The sequence below is a fragment of the Pleurodeles waltl genome, chromosome 5, assembly GCF_031143425.1.
Source record: "Pleurodeles waltl isolate 20211129_DDA chromosome 5, aPleWal1.hap1.20221129, whole genome shotgun sequence".
NCBI lineage: Eukaryota > Metazoa > Chordata > Amphibia > Caudata > Salamandridae > Pleurodeles > Pleurodeles waltl.
Genome location: NC_090444.1, coordinates 291,278,130 through 291,302,813, shown reverse-complemented (window position 1 = coordinate 291,302,813; position 24,684 = coordinate 291,278,130). Strand labels below are relative to the sequence as shown.

General features: G+C 45.3%; 1 protein-coding gene across 1 annotated transcript in view; it reads right to left on the bottom strand.

Moving 5' to 3' along the window:
* Positions 1–24,684, bottom strand: part of MSH2 (mutS homolog 2) — a 530,159-nt gene that overhangs the window by 179,875 nt on the left and 325,600 nt on the right. Inside the window, exon 11 of the mRNA XM_069234037.1 lies at positions 12,123–12,220. Coding sequence (XP_069090138.1) covers positions 12,123–12,220 — 98 coding nt within the window. The remainder of the gene's footprint in view (positions 1–12,122; positions 12,221–24,684) is intronic.

Genomic DNA, 24,684 nt, shown 5'->3' with positions numbered 1-24,684 from the left:
CTTCAGAATTGCCTGCAGAGGTGAAGGGATTGCAGGGACTGAAAGCACTGTTCTGTGAAAGTACACTAACACTTGTCAGGGGCAGCAGTGCCTGAGAGAAAAAGTAAATAGTCAACCAATGAAATAAGTCAATAAATATAAATATATAGACGTTTTTTCCACCGATGTTGTCCAGCTGGAGTTTCTTAATAAAGAAAAAAATCATGTTTTTTCTTTTTGCTACCCCAAATGGTTCCTTTAATATTTATAAGGGATTCATCTTAGCATTGCTTTGTACTGATGAGCAGCTGTCCAAGGCACTGAAACGCCCCCTCCCCATGCAGCCGGACAAAGATTGCTGCCCTTTGACATTAACTGTCAAATGGCCTGGATCGTGAAACTGAAGGAGGCAGCATTATTTTCATCATTATAATTATCAGGCTCCCCAACATTTTCTGGAGTGCCTGGAAAAACTTTGATAAGATCGCCGGGGTTGAGAGTGGGCTGCCGAAGCACATGCACCGTGCAGTCTGAGAGTTGATGTCCGCTGCCTTAGTACGTAAGTCAAACCTTCTGCAATGAGGCCGAAAGACTCAGCAGAGCATGGACAGAGTGTGTTCAGTACGTCCGAGGAAGCCCTGCGTAGCTTTCCAGTGTGGAAAGGCATTACAACCTATGGGAGGAACATTGCCCTGGTCTTTAGCACCAATTTGTCAGGGAAAGTTGGTAGTGTAGGGAGGGTAGATACAAAGCATTGGCAGCTCACTCACAACAAGCTGATTTAATCGCAATGAGGAACACTGTCTTTAATTTAAGTAATCTTAGGGAGCAACTGCTGTGCAAAGGCTCAAGTGAAGAGCACATTAGGAATGTAAGAACCAGGCTGTGGTCCCTCTGAGGCATCACAAAAGGTTTGGCAGGAACATATGTATCAGCCCTTTAAAAAAAAATCATATCGCAAATGGTGACTTAAAGATGGCTGATCAGGCATACGTAAAAAAGCCAATAAGGTAAACAACTAATCTTTAACTGGTGCCACATCCTGAGACCTGTTTTAGGGCCCCACTCCTCATCAGACAGGGTAGCTTGAATCCAGGATTCTTGTTTATGGTCCAGGAAGGGCCTGGCCTGGCCTGGCAGTTTGGGCTGGACTGTTCCCATGGGAAGCAAGGTCAAGAATGATTTGCGTGCGGCTGGGTCGAAACTGGGATGGCATGGTGAGCAAAAGAACAACAGATTTAACCCAGATCTGTGACTGTGCGTGAGTGTTTGAAATGTTTCAGCACTCCGTCCATCATCCCTTTGTGTTGCTAATGTTGGCCTAAGTGGCCAGGGTATGCCCAGACATGGGTCCCTTGCTCACTGTGCCACTGGAATCAAGCTAACTGGGCTGATTGTCCGAAACCAGTTCCAGGATGCCTTTTTCCGATTCAGGGAGGATCTGGCCTGGCACTTTTGGGAAGCAGGGTCAAGACTGATTTAAATATGGCTGGGCCCAAACTGGGGTGGCATGGGGAACAAAAGAACAATGGATTCAACCCAGATATGTGACTGGGAGTGAGTGTTTGAGCACACCATCCATCATCCTTTTGTGTTGCAATAAACACTGCAACCCTGACATTAGTGGGTTGTGTGTATAGCTTTTGTATGCCATATTTTACTTTGTAGTCCTAGATAAATACTCCTTTTGTCATAGAAGAAAGTATTTGACTGGACAATAATTTATTGCTATCATTGAATAAAAGTGGAGTTGTTCAGAATTCATAATAGTCCACGTTTGGGCCCAGCATAGGGTTCTGACACTAGAACACTTCCTGTTCTCAAGGTGGTGAAAAGATTGAGATAGGTTTCCCCTCCACTGTTTGAAAGCGTCCCTTGCCACCTGGCAAAGTAGCCGCCATTTGTGATCCACTAGGTAACACTGGCTGAGTTTGTCCACCCTGGTGTTTACACAGGATCAGTTATTGGAGGAGCACTCTCTTGAATCAAGGGACACACACATCCCATACAACTGCTCTTGTGGGTGCTACAAAAGTGTAGAATAGTACCTGTGAAGGCATGGATTTTCATTTGTACTCTCAATCGTTGATATCTGAATTCCTGAATTAACCATTTTTGCCCTGAAAGGTATACAACCACAGAAGAGAAAACACATGTTGGCTAGAGGATCAATGTGGATATGTTCAATAAAAATAAATACATATTTACAACTCCAGTATAATTTTTCATCAAACCACAAAGTGGCCAAAGGATATTTAAAGGCCCATGGATACAAACTCCCAGAGAAATAATAAACACACACACATAACCCGGTCTAAAAATGTAGGTTCATCTATAAGAGTTTAGGTGACAGTCAGTGTTTCTGACAAATTCACAACAGAAAAAGTTATTTTGTTAAGGACGAGAAACCACCCACCCACCATAATGTAGCATGCTTCATCATAGTCCATAGTTGCACTCCTAAAATAGGAGGCACTCTTGGGTGTTTTATGATCTACCCTATGTGAGTAGATTGTGTGTGTGAGAAGGGCAGTGTGTAAAAGCCTGGTTTTCACATGGTTATGGTTGTGTAGCTTTCTTAACTAATGGATTTCTGAAGCTTTGATTTTTTCACAATAGACATACCTGCACAGAGCATGTGTTTAAAATAGAAAGTGTTAGCACAATTTTGCCCAATCCCCACTAGAGCAACAACTAAAGTAGTGGCGCTAAAATATTAAAGCAAAACGTGCACCTGCTGGGATTAATGTACTTCTGCAGATCGAGCCTTAGATGTACCTTACTGTATATAGGCTACAATTTATAACTAAACCTGTCAGTATGTGAATTGTCTGAGTGAGCTAGTGGGGAGTGCACGTCCCCCACCCATGTAATAAATCTATGCATAAAACATTAGGCAACTGAACAATGCTAAAATGAAAACATGATAAACAAGTAATGGGGAGGCCAAAAGGTCAGGTTTTTAAGGCGACAATGCATGAAAACAGAGGAATGCAAAAATGATATTTTTATGCAAGAGGCCATTGAAGCCACACCACTTGGATATGCCAATGATTCGTGTTGGTACTGGTAGTCTAGGTACTAGTTGTTTTAGCGGTGAAAATGGATTTCAGAGTGGTACTGGTTGTGGTATTAGTGGTAGTTTTGGGGCTATCTGTAGTGCTGTAGGTACTGGTGGTGGGATTGAGGAAGGTGCTATTAGTGGTATTATTGGTGATAGCACAGGTTCTGGTGTAGGTGGTATTTATGGTGTTGGCAGTAGTGGAGATAACTTGAAGAGCTGTTAGTGGTGTGTACTGGTGGTGGTATTAGTTGTGGTATTGTATTGTTGCTAGTGTAGTTCTCGCATTGTGGTAGCGGTATTGGCAGTGGATTTATGAGTGGTAACCTAACCGTAGTGGTACTAGAGTGTTCTTTATGTTATTAGTGGAGTTATTGGTGTTATTAGTTGTGGTATTGGTGATATGGTATTGTGATGTAAGTATATTAGTGATATTGGCAGCTGTGGTGTGGTGTTGGTGGTGGCAGCACTGATGGAGGGTTATAAATGAGTGTTAGTGGCTATGGCCATGTTGGCATTACAGGTTTTGATACTCATGCTATTGGTGGTGGTGATAGTGTGATAATGGCGTTGGTGTGGTATTGGTAGATCTAATCACCTGCCCACACATTGAAGTAACTGTGTTAAATTTATCATATCAGGATGGCCTTGTCCGATATGATCTAATAAAGAGCAAACAGGGGAGCAAATTAGGGTCAGGCTCTTACTGGAGTCAAGACAAAAACATTCCGAAAAAAACGCTTGCCGCAAATTAAAAAAAATAAAATAACGTAGAAATCATATTTTAAGAGTCGTTTAAAACTGAAAATGCTATGTTGAGCATACTTTTAGAATTCAAATAGTCTCTTATGCATTTCTAATGCAAGCCCTCAATAGGAGCCAGAATGATGCACAAAGCAGCGCGAGTTGAGAGAGGCATACTCCTCAGGTCTGGTCTGATATGGTATTAACAATATCACGTCAACGGCTGAAAAAGACTGATTTATTTGCGCCAATGACTGAAAGGGGGGGGGGGGGGGTTACCCAAAGCCGAAACTGTACATTGGAAGCAATAGGTATGCAGACAGCTGTGCTGTCAACCGAGAGTAATAAACAAAAGGGATTCTAAAGGCAGTTTTGCGTATAGCAGTTGATTCTAGAATTTTGCAGTCTTCGGAATGCTCTCAATTTTGGAACAACTGAGAACTTCGGTACAAAAATAATAAGTCATTTAACCTCAAGTTTCCACAATGTGGCTGCACAGCAGAGGGTAGGATTAGAAACCAGGTACCGTGGATTTATAGATGGCATCATCAGCATGTCCGTTTTAAAATAACATATCGAGAACACACAAAAAACGGGGAAACGCTGTAACACGTTTTAAAGGTGCAACCTAATGTACTTGCTGTATTTGTATATAACTTCTGGATTTGGGCTGATGAGTTTAACGAAAACATACGGAAGTGGTTGTTTCTCACCATACTTAAGGGGATGTAAAGACAATAAAATAACCGCTTTCATTACAGAACTTCGCTAAGTGGAATCGTAACAAGGGATTAATTACCCGACTGTAAAAGAACAGCTGGAGGACCTCATGTCATCTCACTGCTCAGCTGGCTGGCCATCGTTAGGTCGTGAAAATGCCTTAATCTCCAATTAATCACGCACCCAACCGAGAATGCCAAAACAATCACGTGTACATCTCAACAGTAAATGCAGACATTCTGACAGTAAGCCACCTTCAATATGCCAAAGTATTTTCAGAAAATGCCAGCTATTCTTAAATGTAGTTCCTTTCCAGTTACTGTTTCGTTTTAAAAATGTAAGTGAGGTAACTCTGCTCAGTAAGCGATGCTACTTTAGGAGGGAAGAGGCCCGGGAGGACCACCACGGGGGCAGCAGAAATGTTGGCAAGATCAGGGTCAACGCGTGTGCAGGTCGGTCACTAGCACAGTTCACCGAGGCCAGAAAGTGGGCGCAGGTCGTTCACTGCAACAGTTGACATTTGTAACAATTGCTCTGCTGGACTAGAGAAACCACGTTAATCAGCAACATATCCAGCTGACGACATCCATAAAAGGACACTCCTGGCAGAAACCGATACTGTCAGACGGTTTAAGGGGGAAGGTGGAAGAGGGATAGAAGGAAAAGGGCGAGCAAAACCGTGTACAAGCACTGATGAACTTATTTCCATTTTCAACCCCATACTGTCTAAATCTTTCCGTTCATCGTTCCAGAGTTCATATGAATTTGATATAATTGCACATCTTCAACTCCTATAGACCATTATTTTAAGACACCTCGAAGAAAGGTTTCATTTGGCCACATTTGTGCATGATAGAAACTTTAAGCATTCCCTTCTCCACCAAGAGCTTAATTTCGTTATCCAAGGTTACCTTGATATCCGGGTCATACCACAATTGCAACATTTCTCTTCCCTTAGTAGACAATCAATCTTCTGTGCTTACACCACTTATTTTCCTTGTCAACTGCAAGACTTGATACTGTCCATTACAACGACTCAGCATGGAACCTTCTTAACTACTATAAGGCAGATCAACTCATCCTTATAAAGAAACATCAAGCACTCTAGAGTGAGGGTTCTCGGAGTTCACTTCCTGAAAGCAGCAATTGTTTATGAGCCATTTCGATTAAATGGAAGCTTAAAAAAATAAAAAATAAAAATAATTATATATATATATATATATATATATATGCATGTCATGCAGAGAAGAGCAGCTAGTTAGGAGAGAGGTCTTAAATAGATCATTCAAAGAACCAAACAAGAACCAAAAATACTTTTCAAATGTTCTCTGGACAAACTGACCATCTGCTTTAGGGACACTATGGAGTGCTCTGTTTGGAAAAGTTACATTGTGGAACCCAAGACTGCAATGAATATGGTTGTGGAATGGAACCTGAATGCTGCCTTAGTCTGGAATGCAAAATTATGTATACTTAACTGGTGAAACATCTCTTGAATTGACTAGCATCCCAAGATTCACAGGACAACAGATTAAAAAATGAAATATTTGAAAGCCTACTTTCCTACGTTTAAAGGCCAATGCACATCAAAAATATAATTAGAGCATCTGAAAGGAATTTTGCTGCCTAAGTGAAAGTTGACAGCTCTGTTTACTATAAAGATTATGATGATTCCTTCTTGCAGATGGAAAGTATTGAGGACGGTAAATGAAAGTTACGATTTATGGAGTCGTATGAAATTCTAAAGGAACTATCAGCACAAAGTGATCCATTAAATTAGTTTTGTATGAAACCGTGTACTGTCCTTGAGAACAGAGAGTGCGGCGCCACCATCACACCAGACCCCTGCCGGACTCTCAACCACCCCATCAAAACCGCCACCTTCCCAGCTGACTGGAGGCACGCAGAGATCACCCCACTCCTGAAGAAACCCTCCGCCGACCAAAGGGAGATGAAAAACTATATACCCATCTCGCTGCTCTCCTTCTTGGCCAAGGTAACAGAAAAAGCCATCAACATGCAACTGACTGAGTTTCTCCAATCAAACCACATTCTGGACCCCTCACATTCTGGATTCAGGAGTACCCCAGGGATCCTCACTAAGCACGACCCTCTTCAACATCTACATGGCCCGCTTGCTAAGATTGTCAGTCGGCACGGACTACACATCGTCTCCTATGCAGATGACAACCAGCTGATCCGCTCCCTGACCAACGGTCCATCAACAGTCAAGAGAAATTTCCACAAGGGTATGAGAGCAGTCGCCGCATAGATGGAAGCCAATTGCCTCAGGCTCAACTCTGACAAGACAAAGATCCTCGTACTCTGCGCCCCCTCCCCCCCCTTGGGACGAGTCCTGGTGACCAGCCGCCCTAGAAAATGCCCTGACCCACACCGACCACGCACACAACCTAGGCATCATCCTGGACTCTACGCTTTCCATGACCTGTCTAGTAAACGCTGTCTCTTCACCCTGCTTCCATACCTTATGGATCCTTCGAAAGATCTTCAAGTGGATCCCCACAGACTAGACAAATGTTCACCCACGCCCTGGTCAGCAGCAAATTGGACTATGGCAACGCACTCTATGCCAGCATCATGAAGAAGCATGACTACAGAGAATCCAGAATGCAGCAGCCAGACGCATCATGGACATCCCCGCTACAACCACATCTCCACCTACCTAGGAGACCTCCACTTGCTCCCGGTCTACAAAAGCATCACCTTCAAGCTACTGACTCACACCTATAAGGCACTTCACAACATCAGACCAGACTATCTCAATCACAGCCTGACCTTCTACACCCCACCAGGCAGCTGCGATCCTCCCATCTCACCCTCGCCGCCAGCCTCAAAATCAAGAAAAGCACAGCTGGAGGCAGAACCTTCTACCTCGAAGCCCGGACATGGAACACACTCCCCCTCAACCTCAGACAGGCCGCATCATTGAAGAAATTCAGGATGGATCTCAAGACCTGGCACTTTGAATGATCAGCATGCCCACCACAGCACCTTGATACCCTACGGGTGATAAGCCGCGCTTTACAGGTAATGAACGAGTCTTCTCTAGCATATATAATCCCAAGAAGAAATACGATTTTCTGTGTCATCAAGTTTCATGTCATTGATTGTCATCTCATCCAAAACTACACAACATTTAGATCTAAAAAAGAAAAAGAAAAAATCTCAAGTAGCAAGGGGCATCTGAATTTAGAAACATGTGCAGGGCAGTCAATGAAAATACCTTTTACTCTTCAAAGTGGCTTGAGGCTACGATCACTGCCAATGATGACCATCATAATTCCACTTGGATAGCTGACAAACAGAATACAAGGCACGTAGAATAGGTCTATATCAAGCAAGGGCCCAATGACAAAACATGACTTCACTGCTCTGAATACTTCTATGCTATCCCTAGATTAGAGCAATTTTGTACCAGGTATCAACTCAGAAACTAGGCAGAAAAGCTTAGTGACTGATGGAAGAATGTGTCACTCTTGACCTTCTGCTCTGCTCGTTGACCTAAGACAATGGCACCCTCCGCATCTTTCAAAAGTAGAAGAGGAAGTTTCACTGTGAAGTGCAGATGGTTTGAATACTAAACACATTAGCAGCACTCCGAGCGAATTGAATAATCTGACCACCCAACCCAATCTTCTCTTTTGTTTGCAGCTCTACAAAGCTTCCTTGTATCTGTTTTTATTGTCCTACTTCAGAGAAAGGCTTAGATGAAGCACACCAATGACACTCTGCATAGTCAATTTGAAGCTGTTTGTGGGAAAGAGGCTCTCACCAACCTAGCACTAAGAATAGATGTGAGCACAGCCTGATTTAGGTGTTGGCGGTAAAGCACCCAACGTCTGTTTTCCGACTGAAAAACGTCGCGTTGGCGGTCCGCCCACCAGATTTAGATGTTGGCAGTCCCATAGGCGAAAGCCCGCAGGAGTTTAGCCGACTCAGCCAAGGAACCCCATCCACCGTCGATGGGAGCATAAGAAATAATGGCTGACCGCATGATTCCAGCTACACTTACCGCTGAGCAGATTTGGATCTTCCTTTCTGCCAAAGAAAAAGTGTCAGTCCGACCTCCAAGTCGGAGTTGGCAGAGTGGGAGGGGGGGTGAGTGATAAGGCCAGGGGGAAGAAAGGGTTGAAAAGACATCTTTTTCCCCCATTCCACTCTCGTTTTCGATTGGACATGACCCACCACTGCTGCTGCCATGGGACCACGCAGAAAACCCTGCTCCCGCCGCTGGACACAAAGGTAGGGAACCCGCACTGACTGTGTACATTGGAGGGTTCACTGTGCACGGCCCACTGCAGACATATAAATGTCACAGTAATTGTTTTAAGTTACTGTGACATGCATATGTCGGGTACACAAGTGGGTCAGTCATGGGTGGGGGCACACTGGTACACAACATATATATAGCACACATCACAATTGTCACTGTGGTGCCAGTATTCATTGGCAAATGAATGCTGACACCACACTGATGGTACATTCAGATCTGTCAACTGTGTTCAAGTGTGCACACTGCCAGTGGGCCTGTACCTGTCATGATGTGCCTCGAGTTGTGTGTAAGAGTCACTATGTGTGTGTGTGTGTGCAGGATGCAATTGGCTGAGGTGGATGGAGCTGGAGTGGGTGATGTGGTTGTGTCAAGATGTGTAACACTTACATATGGCATTGAAGCTGTTGTGTTTTTGCATGCAACACTCAGGTGAGTGGTGTGTGGCGGTTGTTGTCATGATGTGTGTAGTTGTGCTTGACTGTGCGTGTGTTTGTGCAGCTGAGTGTGTAGTTGTGTTAGCTGTTGTGGTTTTGTAGTGTGTGGGTGCAGTGCCAATGTTGTATGCTCTTTCATAGATATATGGCAATGTGGGTTAGGGGCATGTCCGTGTTGTGGTGGAATAGCAATGGATACAGGTGTGCATGTGGTGTGTTGTGTGTGATGCAGCGGGACACGTGGCAAAGGTAGGGAAAGAGAGAGAGAAAGTGTGAGTGTGAGAGAGACTTACCTTTATTCCACAGCCACTTCCATTGTATGATGTCCATTACGTCCCGCAATGTCCTCCCTGCAAGTCTGTAACATCTAAATATGGCAAGCGGAAGACCGTCGACTTGACGGTCTTCTCAGGTCTGCCGCTGGCACGGCTCGGTGGTGCAACCACCAAGATCTAAATCAGGCACTAAGTGTTGACAAATATAGAAATGTGTGTTGGCACACAGAGTGGACGTAAGGTCAAATGGGAGATTTACATATTGTTTAAGAGTACATCTGTTCCAGAATAACCATTTTGCAGTGGTCCAGCTGCACAGGGAGGTCAGAGAACAAAGGAGGTAGCAGAGATACGGAGGCTCTCCAAATAACAGAGCTCCATTCCACTAACTTTACTTCCCCACCTAAAAAAGCAGGTACTCCGAAATGGGCCGAAAATAGAGGAAGAGCAGTGTCTCTACTGAACATTTTTCATCTCCAAACTGGACTATGGTCTTAAAAAGGTGGGAGAAAATCAATTTTGCTTCATAGAATCTACACTTGAGGAGAAGTCCAAGAGATTCCTAAAGACTTTAACTGTTTTACGTTGATATTCCAGTTAATTTTTCCTGTGGTGCGGAAGGTAATACAGAAACATTTCCGAGGAGCTTGGACGACAAGGTAGGTCAAACTGACCATGGCACTCTTCAGTTAAATTGCCTTGACAGAAGAGCGGCCAGCCTCCATGCGATCCCCAAGGGGCCCCATGTACCTGAGCTAGGAGGGTCCCCAAATTCAGAAGTTTATGATTCCAACGTAAGATTTCTGTGATTTCTTACATAGGCAATGAGAGTAGAGGTTTTTTTTTTTAACTCTTAGTGAGGGGTTAGGCACAACGGGACCTGAAGAATCACCACCTGATCTGTGTGACTGTATTAGGCGAGAAACATGTTGACCATGACTAACAGTTCTGTAGTGTATGGAATACCCACACACAGTTCCATAATATCTAAATCTCCAATTAAGGTGGTAGACATACATTTAGTTGTTGGTGGGGAACCAGATCACTGTTTTCTGTACTTCCCCCCTTTTTGTTTTTAAGCCTGACAGGGGTGCCAGGTTGTATTAAAGATAGTTTTCTTGGGCACCTTTAGCCAATTTTAGTAGTTACCCAGCCCCTCTTACATCCACTCACTACTGGCATTCTTTCTTAAAAAGATCTCTGGCAAAGAGCCCTCTATTAGAGCCCGTCAGACATTGCAGTGCTGCCCTGACAAGGACTACGGCCCAAAGATGAAGCTTGTCACCCAATGGTGAGTGAGAGCTACTGTTCCTGTAAGACTAATGCAGGTGGTTACTGAAAAGATACCCTACCCTAATTGGTAGAATGGAGTCTGTTCTTTTGGAACAGTGCATGTTATTTTACTTATAGGTTCATGTAGGGGGACTGATGCACTGGACCACACAATTATCCCTAGTTTGATACCCCTACATTTTTTTGGTATAATACAGATACAAAAACAGCAATATGCTTCACCTCTTTGGGTTGTAAGAGGCTGTAAACCTACAACTGGGGTCTTGTTTGACATAATCGGAAATCATTTGGCCATCGTCACCCAAATTCTTTGTGTGGCCTGACATAACAGATAGCATCCAAGACGTTCCTCTCCAGTCTCCATCTTCAGGTATGAAGATCTTAGCCAGTCCTATTTACCTAGTTTACCCCGAACAGCCATATTCAAAGTAGTTGCTCACACTTCACTCCAAGCTCAGTGCTGACCAAGTAGAGACACATTTTCTCATCATCTAGCAGCATCTCAAAGAATTCCACCTGCAAGGAGGAGGATAGCACTACATAATTCTGGACCCACTGCCACATTTGTAAATTTCAGTCCGAGGGAACAGGGTCTGTAGTGCAAGTAGCTGAGCAGCATGTCTCACTAGTGGGGTGTTTAGTATGCATAAATATAATCTTTGAAACTGCTTTGAATGAGCACAGCCTCAGCCCAGGGTTAGGAATGCATGAATTGAAATCCATGAGTAATGCACGTAACCATATAAATGATTTCCTATTAAGGTCAAGGAATGTCAGGAAGTCCTACTTCAAAAGCATTCAAAAGCTATATCTTGATAAGAAAGGTTTTCTCAACTTCAACCTCATAATCGGAGGCAGGGGCCACAAGAGTTAATGCAGGCTGCCTCAGAGATGTGCCACAGAACCATTCGGTCATAGGCGCTGCATCTGAGTCTGTGCAACAGGGCCTGGTAATCTCCTGACATGCAACCAGCAGGTACTGCAGCACTGGTCCTATAAATGGCTACACAAAATGCCCCACAAAAGTTGCAACCATGCTGGTTTGTGGCAGAAATATTTATAGAGGCCTAATCAAGCCTTTCATCAGGTGCCTTGAACAAGGCACAAATAACTAGCAACAATACATAAACTTTCACCTGGTAACATAAAAAAAAAGTCAAACAAACATGCACTGTTTGAAATGGTGCCACTGATTTTCTCAGAGGAACTAGCTTTACGGGTGGCCAATAATAAACAATCACGGTGCTTTACAAATGATTTTATTTTAAAAAAAGGAAAAAGACAAGTCTTCATATTCTTATAACCATTATTAAACCACTTACCTGCAGAGATGTTGATGATCTCTTTGACAATGGCGTTCTGTGCTTCCTCATATTCATCTCGATTTCGTATGTAATCTTCATTGAAGGAGCTTAATTTACTGTAACACAGAGTACAACACTCACAATCTGAGAGGCTGACTCTTTTTCCCTTATGTATGATTACTTTTTCCCAGCACAATTATGTGCAAACCAATAACACATTAATCAAACTTAATGTCTACATTTTATTTCAGCTTCTTGGCATTAAAAATATTTACTTTAGTAAACAAATGCCCATATCAAATTAAATTAAACCACATGGGGGTTGGGACTGACTGGGATAACCACAAGACTAAAGTGCTCTGTACCAAACCCCTCCTTTTTGGCCCGTCCACACACACTGCAAGGTCACCAAATGGGGTTATGCTGATATGATGTTATACAGAGAAGTGATTAGCACCATGGCAATGTCAGGTCTGTGGATATGGCGACATGTCTGGAGATGGTGACATGTCTGTGGGTTGGTGTAAGAAATTTGGTTACTGGTTGAGGGGGCTGAGAGCCCCACTCAAATAATAAACACAATGCTTGTCAGGGTGAACCACAAAAGTTACCAAATAAACCTATGTTTAACACTCTTGTAGCTTGGCACATAAGCCGGCATGCTTAATTTAAAGGCAACGTGTAAAGTATTTATGCAACACTCAAATAGAAATAAAGTGAAAAGACTGCACAAGCAATATTACAAACCCATTACAAAAATTACAGCAAATTTTAATACATGAAATGACATAAAAATGACAAAAACACAATAATAAGAGGAGCAATGCATTTTTTAAAGTTTTAGGCAAAAATAGTGCCAATCGCGGGCTACGTGGTCACACTGGACTATGCCACATGCAAAAGTTCAGGTCAACTACAATGAAGTGTGGGTAGGATACAGGGATCTAGTTCGTCCTGGTGAAAAGTTTACCTTTTGATAGTCCAGTTCTATGTGAGGAGCCTCAGCCAGAGTTTCACATTGGCAGGGACCATAAGGAGGTTGTTGTCGACATGAGGAGCTGGTAAGAGTTTGGCCATGAGGAGATCATTGCTGAAACTAAGAGCTTGTCACCTACTGGAGCTGCTCTCAGTACATTTTGACACCAGCCAAGGGACCAGGATCCGGGGAGGGGCTTCAGAGGGAGGGGTTATCAGATCTCTGTCCAACAGAGGCCAGCTGCCAGGCTCTGGCAGATCTAGGTGGTGTTGGTCAGCCAGGCAGTTGCAAGGCCTCTGGAAGCTTGTTGTGACTCTGTAGCTCAAACAGGAAATCAGACAACTGAGCCTTGGAGACACCCCGAGATCCTGGGTTCAGGGCAAGCAGGTTCAGTCCTCCTTCTTCAGACAGCAGGGCAGGCCTCCTGAATCTTCTCATGTTCAGGAGTGTTCTGATGAGTGGTTCTGAGGGTGCCACTTTTATACCCAGTGCCAGCCTGTGTGTGGGGGTCATTCCCTTTGTCTAACCCTAAATTGGTTGTGGTCAGTTCTTCCCTTTCTACGGGGACTGGTTCCAATCTGTCCAGGGAAACAAAGGGCAGGCAGGTCCAGGTGTGAGGTGCATTTGCCAGTGACAAAGCAGACAGTTTCAGAAGTCAAGAACGGGGCAGGCACCACCATCAGGATATCCTTTAAAGCTCAGAAAGGGCTGAGTCCCACACCACAGGCCATTCTGCCCAGGTGAAGAACACCCTTCCCCACACCCAAGACCACTTTGTTTGTAGTCAGGGGTGTGAAGCCTTGAGGGTCCTTGCTGTGCCGGTCTGGGAGATACTACATCTTGGGGTGAGAGGGTGAAATATGGATGTTAGATTCATGACAACTTTATTTCCCTCTGTCACTCTGCTCTCCCTCCCTCCCTCCCTCCCTCCCTCCTACAAGGCACTTGGCACTACTGTGCTTATCTTGTCAGTTTGAAAGGGTGATGCTTTTCATTGTTCCACAACTGTGGGCTCTGTACTACAGGGCCTGGACCCTGTAAGAAACAAGTTACTTACCTGTACACTGTGGTTCTCCTTTATTAATATATTTTATAGATTCATATGCTTGAATCTTCTCCATCGTTATGGTTAGAGTCCCACGGTAACAGTAATAAAAGCAGTATTAAAGTATTAGCATTAAAGTTCACTGAAAAAACAATAGCAGTTAGTAGCCAATTCACACGGATTTAATACACCCAAACTTCAGCTAATCAGAGTAGAGAGTCAGAGTCACTGTACCTCAGATTTCGAGCACGGATGCAAATAAAGGAATAAAGGTATACGACTGACGAGGGTCGTAAGTTACTTACCTGTACCCTGTGGTTCTTCTGTATTAGTATATTTTATGGATTCACATGCTTGAATCAGACTAGTCAGCAGTATCCAATGAATAAAGGTGGTGTGCAATGAGAACCATTCCATCATGAGACACAAAATTAAACACGATTAGTCAAATTAAGACAGTGAAATTGTACAAATCAAGAAAAATACAGCACAGCAAGAAGACACCATAAGGAAATGTTCCTAAACTGGTAAATAATTACAAACAGAAAAAAAAGAGAAAATTGGAGCTTAATGGCTGCATACCTTATGAGAACAGTTTCCAGAGGATAGCCTAGCCAATCGCTACATCTGTCTTATTCCAGATACCCAGGCAGTAATGCTTGGTGAAGGTATGGGCGTTCACCCATGTTGCCACCCTGCAGATGTCAGGTAGAGACACTCCTGCGACCCGGGATGATGCTGCAACCCTCAGAGTTGAGTGAGCCTTTACCTTTTAACCAGAGGTTCAGCCTTCTCATGGCAGAAGACTATAATTGAAGAGACCCAGCGAGCAATACTAGCCTGCGTTTAGGCTTGGCCCTTCTTTGAAGCAGATGAAAGAAATGAGCAATGGATTAGTGTTAGAAATGGGGTCTCTAGTTCGCAGTCAGTTTGCACCCTGTCCAAATAAAGTCCCTCACTCTAGACAGGATAAGGGAGTCACACTCCCAAGATACCCCCTGCTCACCCCCTTGGTAGCTTGGCAAGAGCAGTCAGGTTTACCTCAGAGGCAATGTGTCAAGTATTTGTACTCACACACAGTAACACAGTGAAAATCCTACAAATGGATGCCACATCAGTTTAGAAAAATAGCCAATATTTAACTAAGTGAATCAAGACCAAAACAACAAAAATCCAACATACACAAGTAAAGATATGAATTTCTTTAGGTTAAATCTCAATAAAGCATTTTGAACACAATAACTCCAACTGGTGCTTTCATGGCATCGTGATGGAGTCATTCCCAACAGTCCAACGCCACTCGTGCAGGAGTGTGGTGTCGGTCAAGGAATCCCCAATACCCCAGGTAGAGAATCTGAGAATTGAGGCAGTCTCAAAGACGTGGCACGTAGATGGGAAGGTGAGGCGTCGATGGAGCAGAATCGGTTCTGTACTGCTACGCACAACGCGAGGCATATGTTCCTTACTGCTACGCAGGAGAGGTAAGGCATCGGCTCCTTACAGAGGCAGTGGAGGTGAGGTGGCGTCAGCTCCTTACGATCCAGCGGAGTCAATGAGTCCAGTGGGTCAAGACGTAATGAGGCGACTTTGCCGCGTCAGAGTCAGCTGTCACAGAGATGGGTGACACGGCACTCGGGACTCATGATGTTGCGGGACTTCAGATGCACGGCGGCGGAGTCGGGCCTGCTGTGTTCGTCACATTCGCACTTTAGCGGGAACTAGCCTCAGGTGCAAGCAGCGGTGCAGGGTACGGCAGTTGCACTGGTTCTGGAGTCATCCGGATTTGGTGTGCATGATTCTACTTGTTTTATGCCAGACCTCACTCCTAAATGCCCAGGAACTGGAGTGGGCACCTCTTGGCAAGTCAGGGTCCTCAGCAAGAGAACCCAGGGGCAGGCAGGTGAAATCTTTGATGTCCCTGCGACTTCTTTACAGAAGGCAAGCTCAGTCCAAGCCCTTGGAGAAACTTCAGAAGCAGGATACACAGCACAGTCCAGTCTTTGTTCTCTCCAAAGCAGAAGCAGCAACTGCAGGCCAACCAACAAAGCACACACAGCAAAGGGGTAGAACTCCTTACAGCTCTTCACCTTATCAGAGTCTCCCCTTGATCAAGAAGTGTTCTAGAAGTCTGGGGGTTTGGGGCTAATAGTTATACTCATTTCTGCCTTTGAAGTAGGCAAACTTTAAAGTAAAGTCTTTGTAGTGCACAAGACCCCGCCATTCCTGCCCTGGTCCGAGACATACTCCAGAGGTTTGGAGACTGCACTGTGTAAGGACAGGTAAAGCCCTATTCAGATGCAAGTGTCAGCTCTTCACACCACTCTAGCCCAGGAAGACCTATCAGGATATGCAGTGCACACCTCAACTCCCTTTGTGTAACTGTCTAGAGTGAATTCACAACCAGCCGAACTGTCATCCTGACACAGACATGTATTCGACAGCCAGGCAGAGGCACAGAATGGTTAAGCAAGAAAATGCCCGCTTTCTAAAAGTGTCATTTTCAATAAAAAAAAAAAATGTTCACTAAAAAGATGTATTTTTAAATTGTGAGTCCAGAGACTCCAAACTTCTTATCTCTATCTGCTACCAATGAGAACTTACACTTAAGAGACATTTCAAGACAATCCCCATGTTAACCTATGGGAGAGATAGGCCTGACAATAGTGAAAAACGAATTTAGCAGTAAAACACACTAGTACATGTCCTACCTTTTAACTACATTGCATCCTGCCTAGGGGGCTACCCTGGGCCTACCTTAGGGTTGCCTTACATGTACTAAAAGCGAAGGTTTGGGCCTGGCAAGTGGGTGCACTTTCCAGGTCCACATGGCAGTTTAAAACTGCACCCACCCACACAGACACTGCAATGGCAGGTCTGAGACATGATTACAGGGCTACTCATGTGGGTGGCATAATCAGTGAAGCAGGCCCACTAGTAGCATTTGATTTACAGTCCCTGGGCACACATGATGCACTATACTAGGGACTTACTAGTAAATCAAATATGCCAATCATGGATAACCAATCAATCACAATCTACACAGGGAGCACTTGCACTTTAGCACTGATCAGCAGTGGTAAAGCACCCAAAGTAGCAAAACCAGCATCCACGAAATCCAGCACACAGTCAAAAATACAGGAGGCAGAGGAAAAAAAGACAGGAGGATAACCCTGTGTGAGGAAATGCCTCCTTGGCATGGTTACCCCCGACTTTTTGCCTTTTATTGATGCCAGTTATGATTGAAAGTGTGCTGGGAACTGCTAACCAGGCCCCAGCACCCGTGTTCTTTCCCTAAACTGCACATTTGTTCCCACAATTGGCACAGCCCTGGCACCCAGATAAGTCCCTGGTAAATGTTACACCTGGTACCAAGGGCCCTGATGCCATGGAAGGTCTCCAAGGGCTGCAGCATGTCTTATGCCACCCTGAGGACCCTTCACTCAGAACATGCACACTGCCTCACAGCTTGTGTGTGCTGGTGGGGAGAAGATGACTAAGTCGACATGGCACGCCCCTCTGAGTGCCATGCCCACCTCACACTGCCTGTGGCATAGGTAGTTCTCCCCTCTAGCACGTGTTACAGCCCTAAGGCAGGGTGCACTATATCACAGGTGAGGGCATATGTGCATGAGCACTGTGCCCCTACAGTTTCTAAGCAAAACCTTAGACATTGTAAGTGCAGGGTAGCCATAAAGAGTATATGGCCTGGGAATTTGTCAAACACGAACTCCAAAGTTCCATAATGGCTACACTGAAATCTGGGAAGTTTGGTATCAAACGTCTCAGCACAATAACTACACACTGATGCCAGTGTGGAATTTATTGTAAAATGCACCCAGAGGGCATCTTAGAGATGCCCCTGAATACCAGTCCGACTCCTAGTGCTAGGCTGACCAGTTTCTGCCAGCCTGCCACAACCAGACGAGTTTCTGGCCACATGGGGAGAGTGCCTTTGTCACTCTGTGGCCAGGAACAAAGCCTGTACTGGGTGGAGGTGCTTCTCACCTCCCTCTGCAGGAACTGTAACACCTGGCGGTGAGCCTCAAAGGCTCATGCCTTTTGTTACAATGCCCCAGGGAATCCCAGCTAGTGGAGATGCCCGCCCCTTTAGCCACTGCCCCCACTTTTGGCAGCAAGGCTAGAGGAGCTAATGAGAAAAACAAGGAGGAGTCACCCACTAGTCAGGACAGCCCCTAAGGTGGCCTGAGCTGAGGCGACCCCTGCCTTTAGAAATCCTCCATCTTGAGATTGGAGGATTCCCCCAATAGGATTAGGGATGTGCCCCCTCCCCTCAGGGAAGAGGCACAAAGAGGGTGTAGCCACTCTCCAGGACAGTAGCCATTGGCTACTGCCCTCCTGACCTAAACACACCCCTAAATCTAGTATTTAGGGGCAACCCAGAACCCAGGAAATCAGACTCCTGCAACCTACACCAAAAAGAAGGACTCCTGACCTGAAAGCCCTGCAGAGACAACGGAGACGACAATTGACTTGGCCCCAGCCCTACCGGCCTGCCTCCAGATTCAAAGAACCTGCACAGCGACGCATCCGACAGGGACCAGCGACCTCTGAGAGCTCAGAGGATACCCTTGTACCCAAAGGACCAAGAAACTCCTGAGAACAGCGACACTGTTCAAAAACAGCAACTTCTTTGCAAGTTTTTAGCAACTTTTTAGCAACTTCCAAAGAACTAACTCTTCCCGCCGGAAGCGTGAGACTTCACACTCTGCACCCGACGCACCCAGCTCGAGCTCCAGAGAACCAACACTGCAGAGAGGACTCCCAGGCGACTGCGACCTCGTGAGTAACCCGAGACGACCCCCCTGCACCCCCACAGCGACGCCTGCAGAGAGGATCCAGAGGCTCCCCCTGACCGTGACTGCCTGGAACAAAGAACCCGACGCCTGGAAAAAGCACTGCACCGCAGCCCCCAGGACCAAAAGGAACCGAACTCCAGTGCAGGAGTGACCATCATGCGACCCTCTGCCTAGCCCAATCGGTGGCTGGCCTGAGACGCCCCCCCTGTGCCCTGCCTGCACTGCTAGAGTGACTCCCGGGTCCTTCCATTGACTTCTATTGAAAACCTGAAGCCTGCTAAGCACACTGCACCCGGCTGCCCTGTGCTGCTGAGGGTGTGTTTTGTATGCCTGTTTGTTTCCCACCAGTGCTCTACAAACCCCCCCCCCGCACCCCCCCAGACTGCCCTCCGAAGACGCAGGTACTTACCTGTTGGCAGACTGGAACCGGAGCACCCCTGTTCTCCAAGGGCGCTTATGTGTTTTGGGCCCTCCTTTGACCTCTGCACCTGACCGGCTCTGTGTTGCTGGTGCGGTGACTTTGGGGTTGTCTTGAACCCCCAACGGTGAGCTGCCTATGCCCAGGAAACTGAACTTGTAAGTGCTTTACTTACCTGAGAAACTAACCAATACTTACATCCCCCAGGAACTGTTGATTTTTGCAGCGTCCACTTTTAAAATAGCTTATTGCCATTTTAACTAACACTGTGTGTGTTACTCCTCTAATTCAAAGTTCCTTACTTACCTATGTGGTGTACCTTGCATTTTATGTATTTACTTCAAATCATGAATCTTGTGGTTCTAAAATAAATTAAGAAAATATATTTTTCTATATAAAAACTATTGGCCTGGAGTTAAGTCTTTGAGTGTGTGTTCCTCATTTATAGCCTGTGTGTGTACAACAAATGCTCATCACTACCCTCTGATAAGCCTACTGCTCGACCACACTACCACAAAATAGAGCATTAGAATTATCTAATGTTGCCACTATCAACCTCTAAGGGGAACCCTTGGACTCTGTGCACACTATCTCTCACTTTGAGAAAGTATATACAGAGCTAACTTCCTACACCTTGCAAAAAGGGTCATTTCCAACAATTTGATCTTCAGAAAGTTCTTGTCCTCTGCAAGTAGAACTGTTTGAGCGCTGAATGTCTAGCAATTGAGAGGCTCTCTCTGACAGCAAAGATGGACTGGAGAAAAATAAGAAGACAAAATGACTGGTTCATTGAGATGAAATGTTGTAGGTACCTTGTGAATGAGTGAAGGATTAGTGTGCAGAATCACTCTGTCATCTAAAAACTGTAGATAAGGTTCTTTTATCGTAAATGCCTGAATCGCACAAATACATCTGGCACCTAAAATGGCCAACAGAAATGCCACTTTCCATGAGAGAAATTTCAGTTTGCACTTATGAATAGGCTCGAATGGAGATCTCATGAGTTGTGATAATACAGTGGTAAGCTGCCAGAAAACTGGAGGAGGCTTGATAGGAGGATAAGCTCTGAAGAGACTCTTCCTAAACTCTTTCTCAAGCATGCAATTGACGCTAGGTGTACCTTAATGGATACATGCTTAAGGCCTGATTTGGCGAGATGAAATGGATAAGGCAGAATCTGCTCGGGTCGATGAGAAAGGATGGTAAGACTGAGAAGAACACCTTGAGCAGAATCTTTTTCATTTTGCTGAATAACGTTTGAGTGTAGGAGGAGCTTGAGCTTTTTGAAGGATCGACTTGCATTCGTTAGAAATTGTTAGAGTTCCGAATTCAGCAAGGTGAAGAGCCAGAACAACAAATTGAGTGTGTGAATTTGCAGGTGAATCACTTGGCCCTGGTTCACTGAGATTAGGTCCTCCGTCAGCTAGAACTGTATGTGTGAACACTTTGATAGGCGAGGAGACTTGGTGTACCAGAACATCTTCGCTCAGGCCGAGGCTATTAGAAATGGGGTAAATGCATAAGTCTCCGACACTTGCTTTTAGTTTAGCCCATGGTGGCCCAGTTCCTGGGGGCAGCTTGATATATGAAAACAGGGAGGGGCACATTTTCCAGTGGGGAGTTCCCAGGGGGACCCCAGCATCACGGCTAGGTGTTCAGGGTATTCCTATCATATTACCTCAACTTTTTTGGGACTCAGCTGAGTCCGAGTCCCAAAATGGCTGCCAATACTTCGGGGTTGAAGTGTTGGCAGCCAATCAGATCTCTGCACGAGATCGGAAGGATTTGCAAAGTGTTCATGCCTCTTGATATACAAATTTGGTTTTCTTTAAATATCTCAGAAACTAATGAAAGGATTTACACCAAATAACACAAGCATTGGCAAAGCCTATAGGCCCTAGACACCAGGGATATTTTTTTATTTTTTATATGTGGGGAGCGACCCCTTAGGCAAGGGCCGCTCCCTGGGGGGCTGGGGGGTGTAAAATTACTTTTAGGCAATTTGTGGCTCCCTTGGGGGGCAGAAACCACTAGGCACCAGGGATTTTTTTTTTTGCACCAATTTCACGCAAGGGTCGCTCCCCTGAGGGGCAAAATTATTTTAGGCCTTTTCTGCCCCACCTGGGAGCAGATCAGCCTATTTTCTTATAAGGTGAATGTGCCCCCAAGAGGGGCAGAAACCACTAGGCACCAGGGATTTTTTTCACGCAAGGGGAGCGACCACTTAGGCAAAAGTCGCTCCTCTGGGAGGTGAGGGGGGGCGCAAATGTATTTTAGGCCATTTCTGCTCCCCTTGGGGGTCAGATCAGCCTATTTCTATTAGGCCGATCTGCCCCTTGGGGGGGCAGAAAGCACTAAGGCATATAGGGATTGATGTGTGTTTTATTTGGGGGGGCAGCCCCTTGGGCAAGGGTAGCTCCCCATGGGGGCACATTACTGTTGGCCATACCTATTCTTGAAAGGCCCAACTTCCCTCAAGAGGGGGCAGAAAGCCCACCAGAGACCAGGGGAGATTTTGTTTTCCAAAATAAGAGGGTGGGGGTTCTGCCCACCAGTGGGCACATAGGGCAATTACCCCCGACCCACACCTGGCGGGGTGGGGGGGTTGGCAGAATGTCTACTAGATGCCAGAGAATAAAAAAAAAAAGTGGGGCGGTGGCTACCCACCTATATGGGCCTAGTTATGCCCCACCACAACTGAAGGGGGTAACAGTCTTTAGCTCTTCCCCCGCACACTAAAACATCTTATCCCACAGCAAACAAGAGGACATTTGATTATTTGGGCTTTTGGTTTTACATTTGGGCCATGAGAGTTTGGCTAACTCTCAAAATCATCCCACTTGGAATGGTGAGGGCCGAGGGCAGTAAATTTGTCCTGGTGAGATCCCACACAGAAATGTGGGAAAATGTGATGTTTTTAGCTAAATTTGAGCTTTGCTGAGGATTCTGGGTAAGAAAACACTGGGGGAGCCACGCAAGTCACACTTCCCTGGACTCCCTTGAGTGTCTAGTTTTCAGAAATGTCTGGGTTTGGTTTGTATGGCTGCTGAGCCCAGGACCAAAAACGCAGGTCCGGTCCCCCCGCAAAACAGGTAGTTTTGTATTTGATAATTGTGAGGTGTCCAGATAGTGTTTTGGGGCATTTCCTTTCGCGGGCACTAGGCCTACCCACGCAAGTGAGGTACCATTTTTACCGGGAGACTTGGGGAAACGCTGGGTGGAAGAAATTTGTGGCTCCTTTCAGATTCCAGAAATTTCTGTCACCAAAATGTGAGGAAAAGGTGTTTTTTGGCCAAATTTTGAGGTGTGCAAAGGATTCTAGGTAACAGAACCTGGTGAGAGCCCCACAAGTCACCCCATCTTGGATTCCCTTAGGTGTCTAGTTTTCAAAAATGCACAGTTTAGTAGGTTTCTTTAGGTGCCGGCTGAGCTAGAGCCCAAAATCTACAGCTAGGCACTTTCCAAAAAACACATCAGGTTTCAATGTAAAAATCTGATGTGTCCATGTTGCGTTTCCTGTCTCGAGCATTAGGCCTACCCAGGCAAGTGAGGTACCATTTTTAATGGGAGGCTTGGGGGTACACAGAATAGCAAAACAAGTGTTCTTGCCCCTTGTCTTGCTCTACATTTTTTCCTGCCAAATGTAAGACAGTGTGTAAAAAAGACGGCTATTTGAGAAATGCCCTGTAATTCACATGCTAGTATGGGCACCCCGGAATTCAGAGATGTGCAAATAGCCACTGCTTCTCAACACCTTATCTTGCGTCCATTTTGGAAATACAAAGGTTTACTTGATACCTATTTTTCATTCTTTGTATTTCAGCAAATGAATTGCTCTATACCTGGTATAAAATGAAAACCCATTGAAAGGTGCAGCTCATTTATTGGCTCTGGGTACCTAGGGTTCTTGATGAACCTATAAGTCCTATATATCCCTGCAACCAGAAGAGTCCAGCAGATGTAACGGTATATTGCTTTAAAAAATCTGACATTGCAGGAAAAAGTTACAGAGTAAAACGTGGAGAGAAAAAATGGCTGTTTTTTTCACCTTAATTTCAATTTTTTTTTTTATTTCAGCTGTTATTTTCCGTAGGAAAACCTTGTAGGATCTAGGATCTACACAAATTACCCCTTGCTGAATTCAGAATTCTGTCTACTTTTCAGAAATGTTTAGCTTTCTGTGATCCATCCTGTGGAAGGATGCTGAAAGCACAAAAAATAGCAAAAATGGGTTATGTCCCAGTAAAATGCCAAAATTGTGTTGAAAACTGGTTTTCTGATTCAAGTCTGCCTGTTTCTGAAAGCTGGGAAGATGGTGATTTTGGCACCACAAACACTTTGTTGATGCCATTTTCAGGGAAAAAAACACTTCTTTTGCAGCCCTTTTTTCTCATTTAACAAACTCTGGATACCTCTAGAATCCCTAGGATGTTGGAAAAAAAGGACGCACATTTGGCATGGGTAGCTTAGGTGGGCAAAAAGTTAAGTGGGCCTAAGCGCAAACTGTTCCAAATAGCCAAAAAAAGGCTCGGCACAGGAGGGAAAAGGCCTGGCAGCGAAGGGGTTAATGTGATTTCATTCAGACAGGGACATGCAACTCTGGCTCAAGTTTGAACATGGGCAGAGCATTTCGCCGAGGGCAGGGGTGACCTTGATAGTAAAAGCATTCTTCTGGAATGCTTCTCAGTGCCCTTGCTTGAGGGTGAGGGAACCAAGTATAGATGGGCCCCTTTGAACAGAGTTTTGGTTGTGAAAAGAGAGCATCTATAGAAATGAGGTCAGACTAACATACAAGATGGCTGGTGCTGCTTCGGAATGCATATTGGTAATGCTTTCTAATTGTGCGTTGGAAACAAATGTCAGCCATCTTATATGGTGATCTCAATATTTATTAGGAGCTGGGGTACTGCGAGTCTTGGCGGAAGGTTCAACATACTATGAGTGTTCGCAAATCACTTAGACCCTCATAAGGACCTTGGCGGTCGGTGCAATAGTGGCATATTATGACATTGTCGGTTTGGCAAAAGCCAAACTGTCAATGTAACACGGTGGTAACGACCACCGGGCTGGCGACTACAGTGTCCAGCCCGGTGGCCGTCACTAGGCCGCCCACGGCAATATGACCCCACCCAGCGGCATGGTTTTCATGGCTCTTGTACTGCCACGAACACCATGGCGGTAGGCACTATCAGTGCCAGGGAATTCCTTCCTCTCGGGAGGTGGTCTCCCCTGCCCCCTCCCGAGAGTCCTCCCCCCTTCCCACTCTCCCCCAACATAAACACACATACACACAGGGCAAAACACACACATACACACACACACGC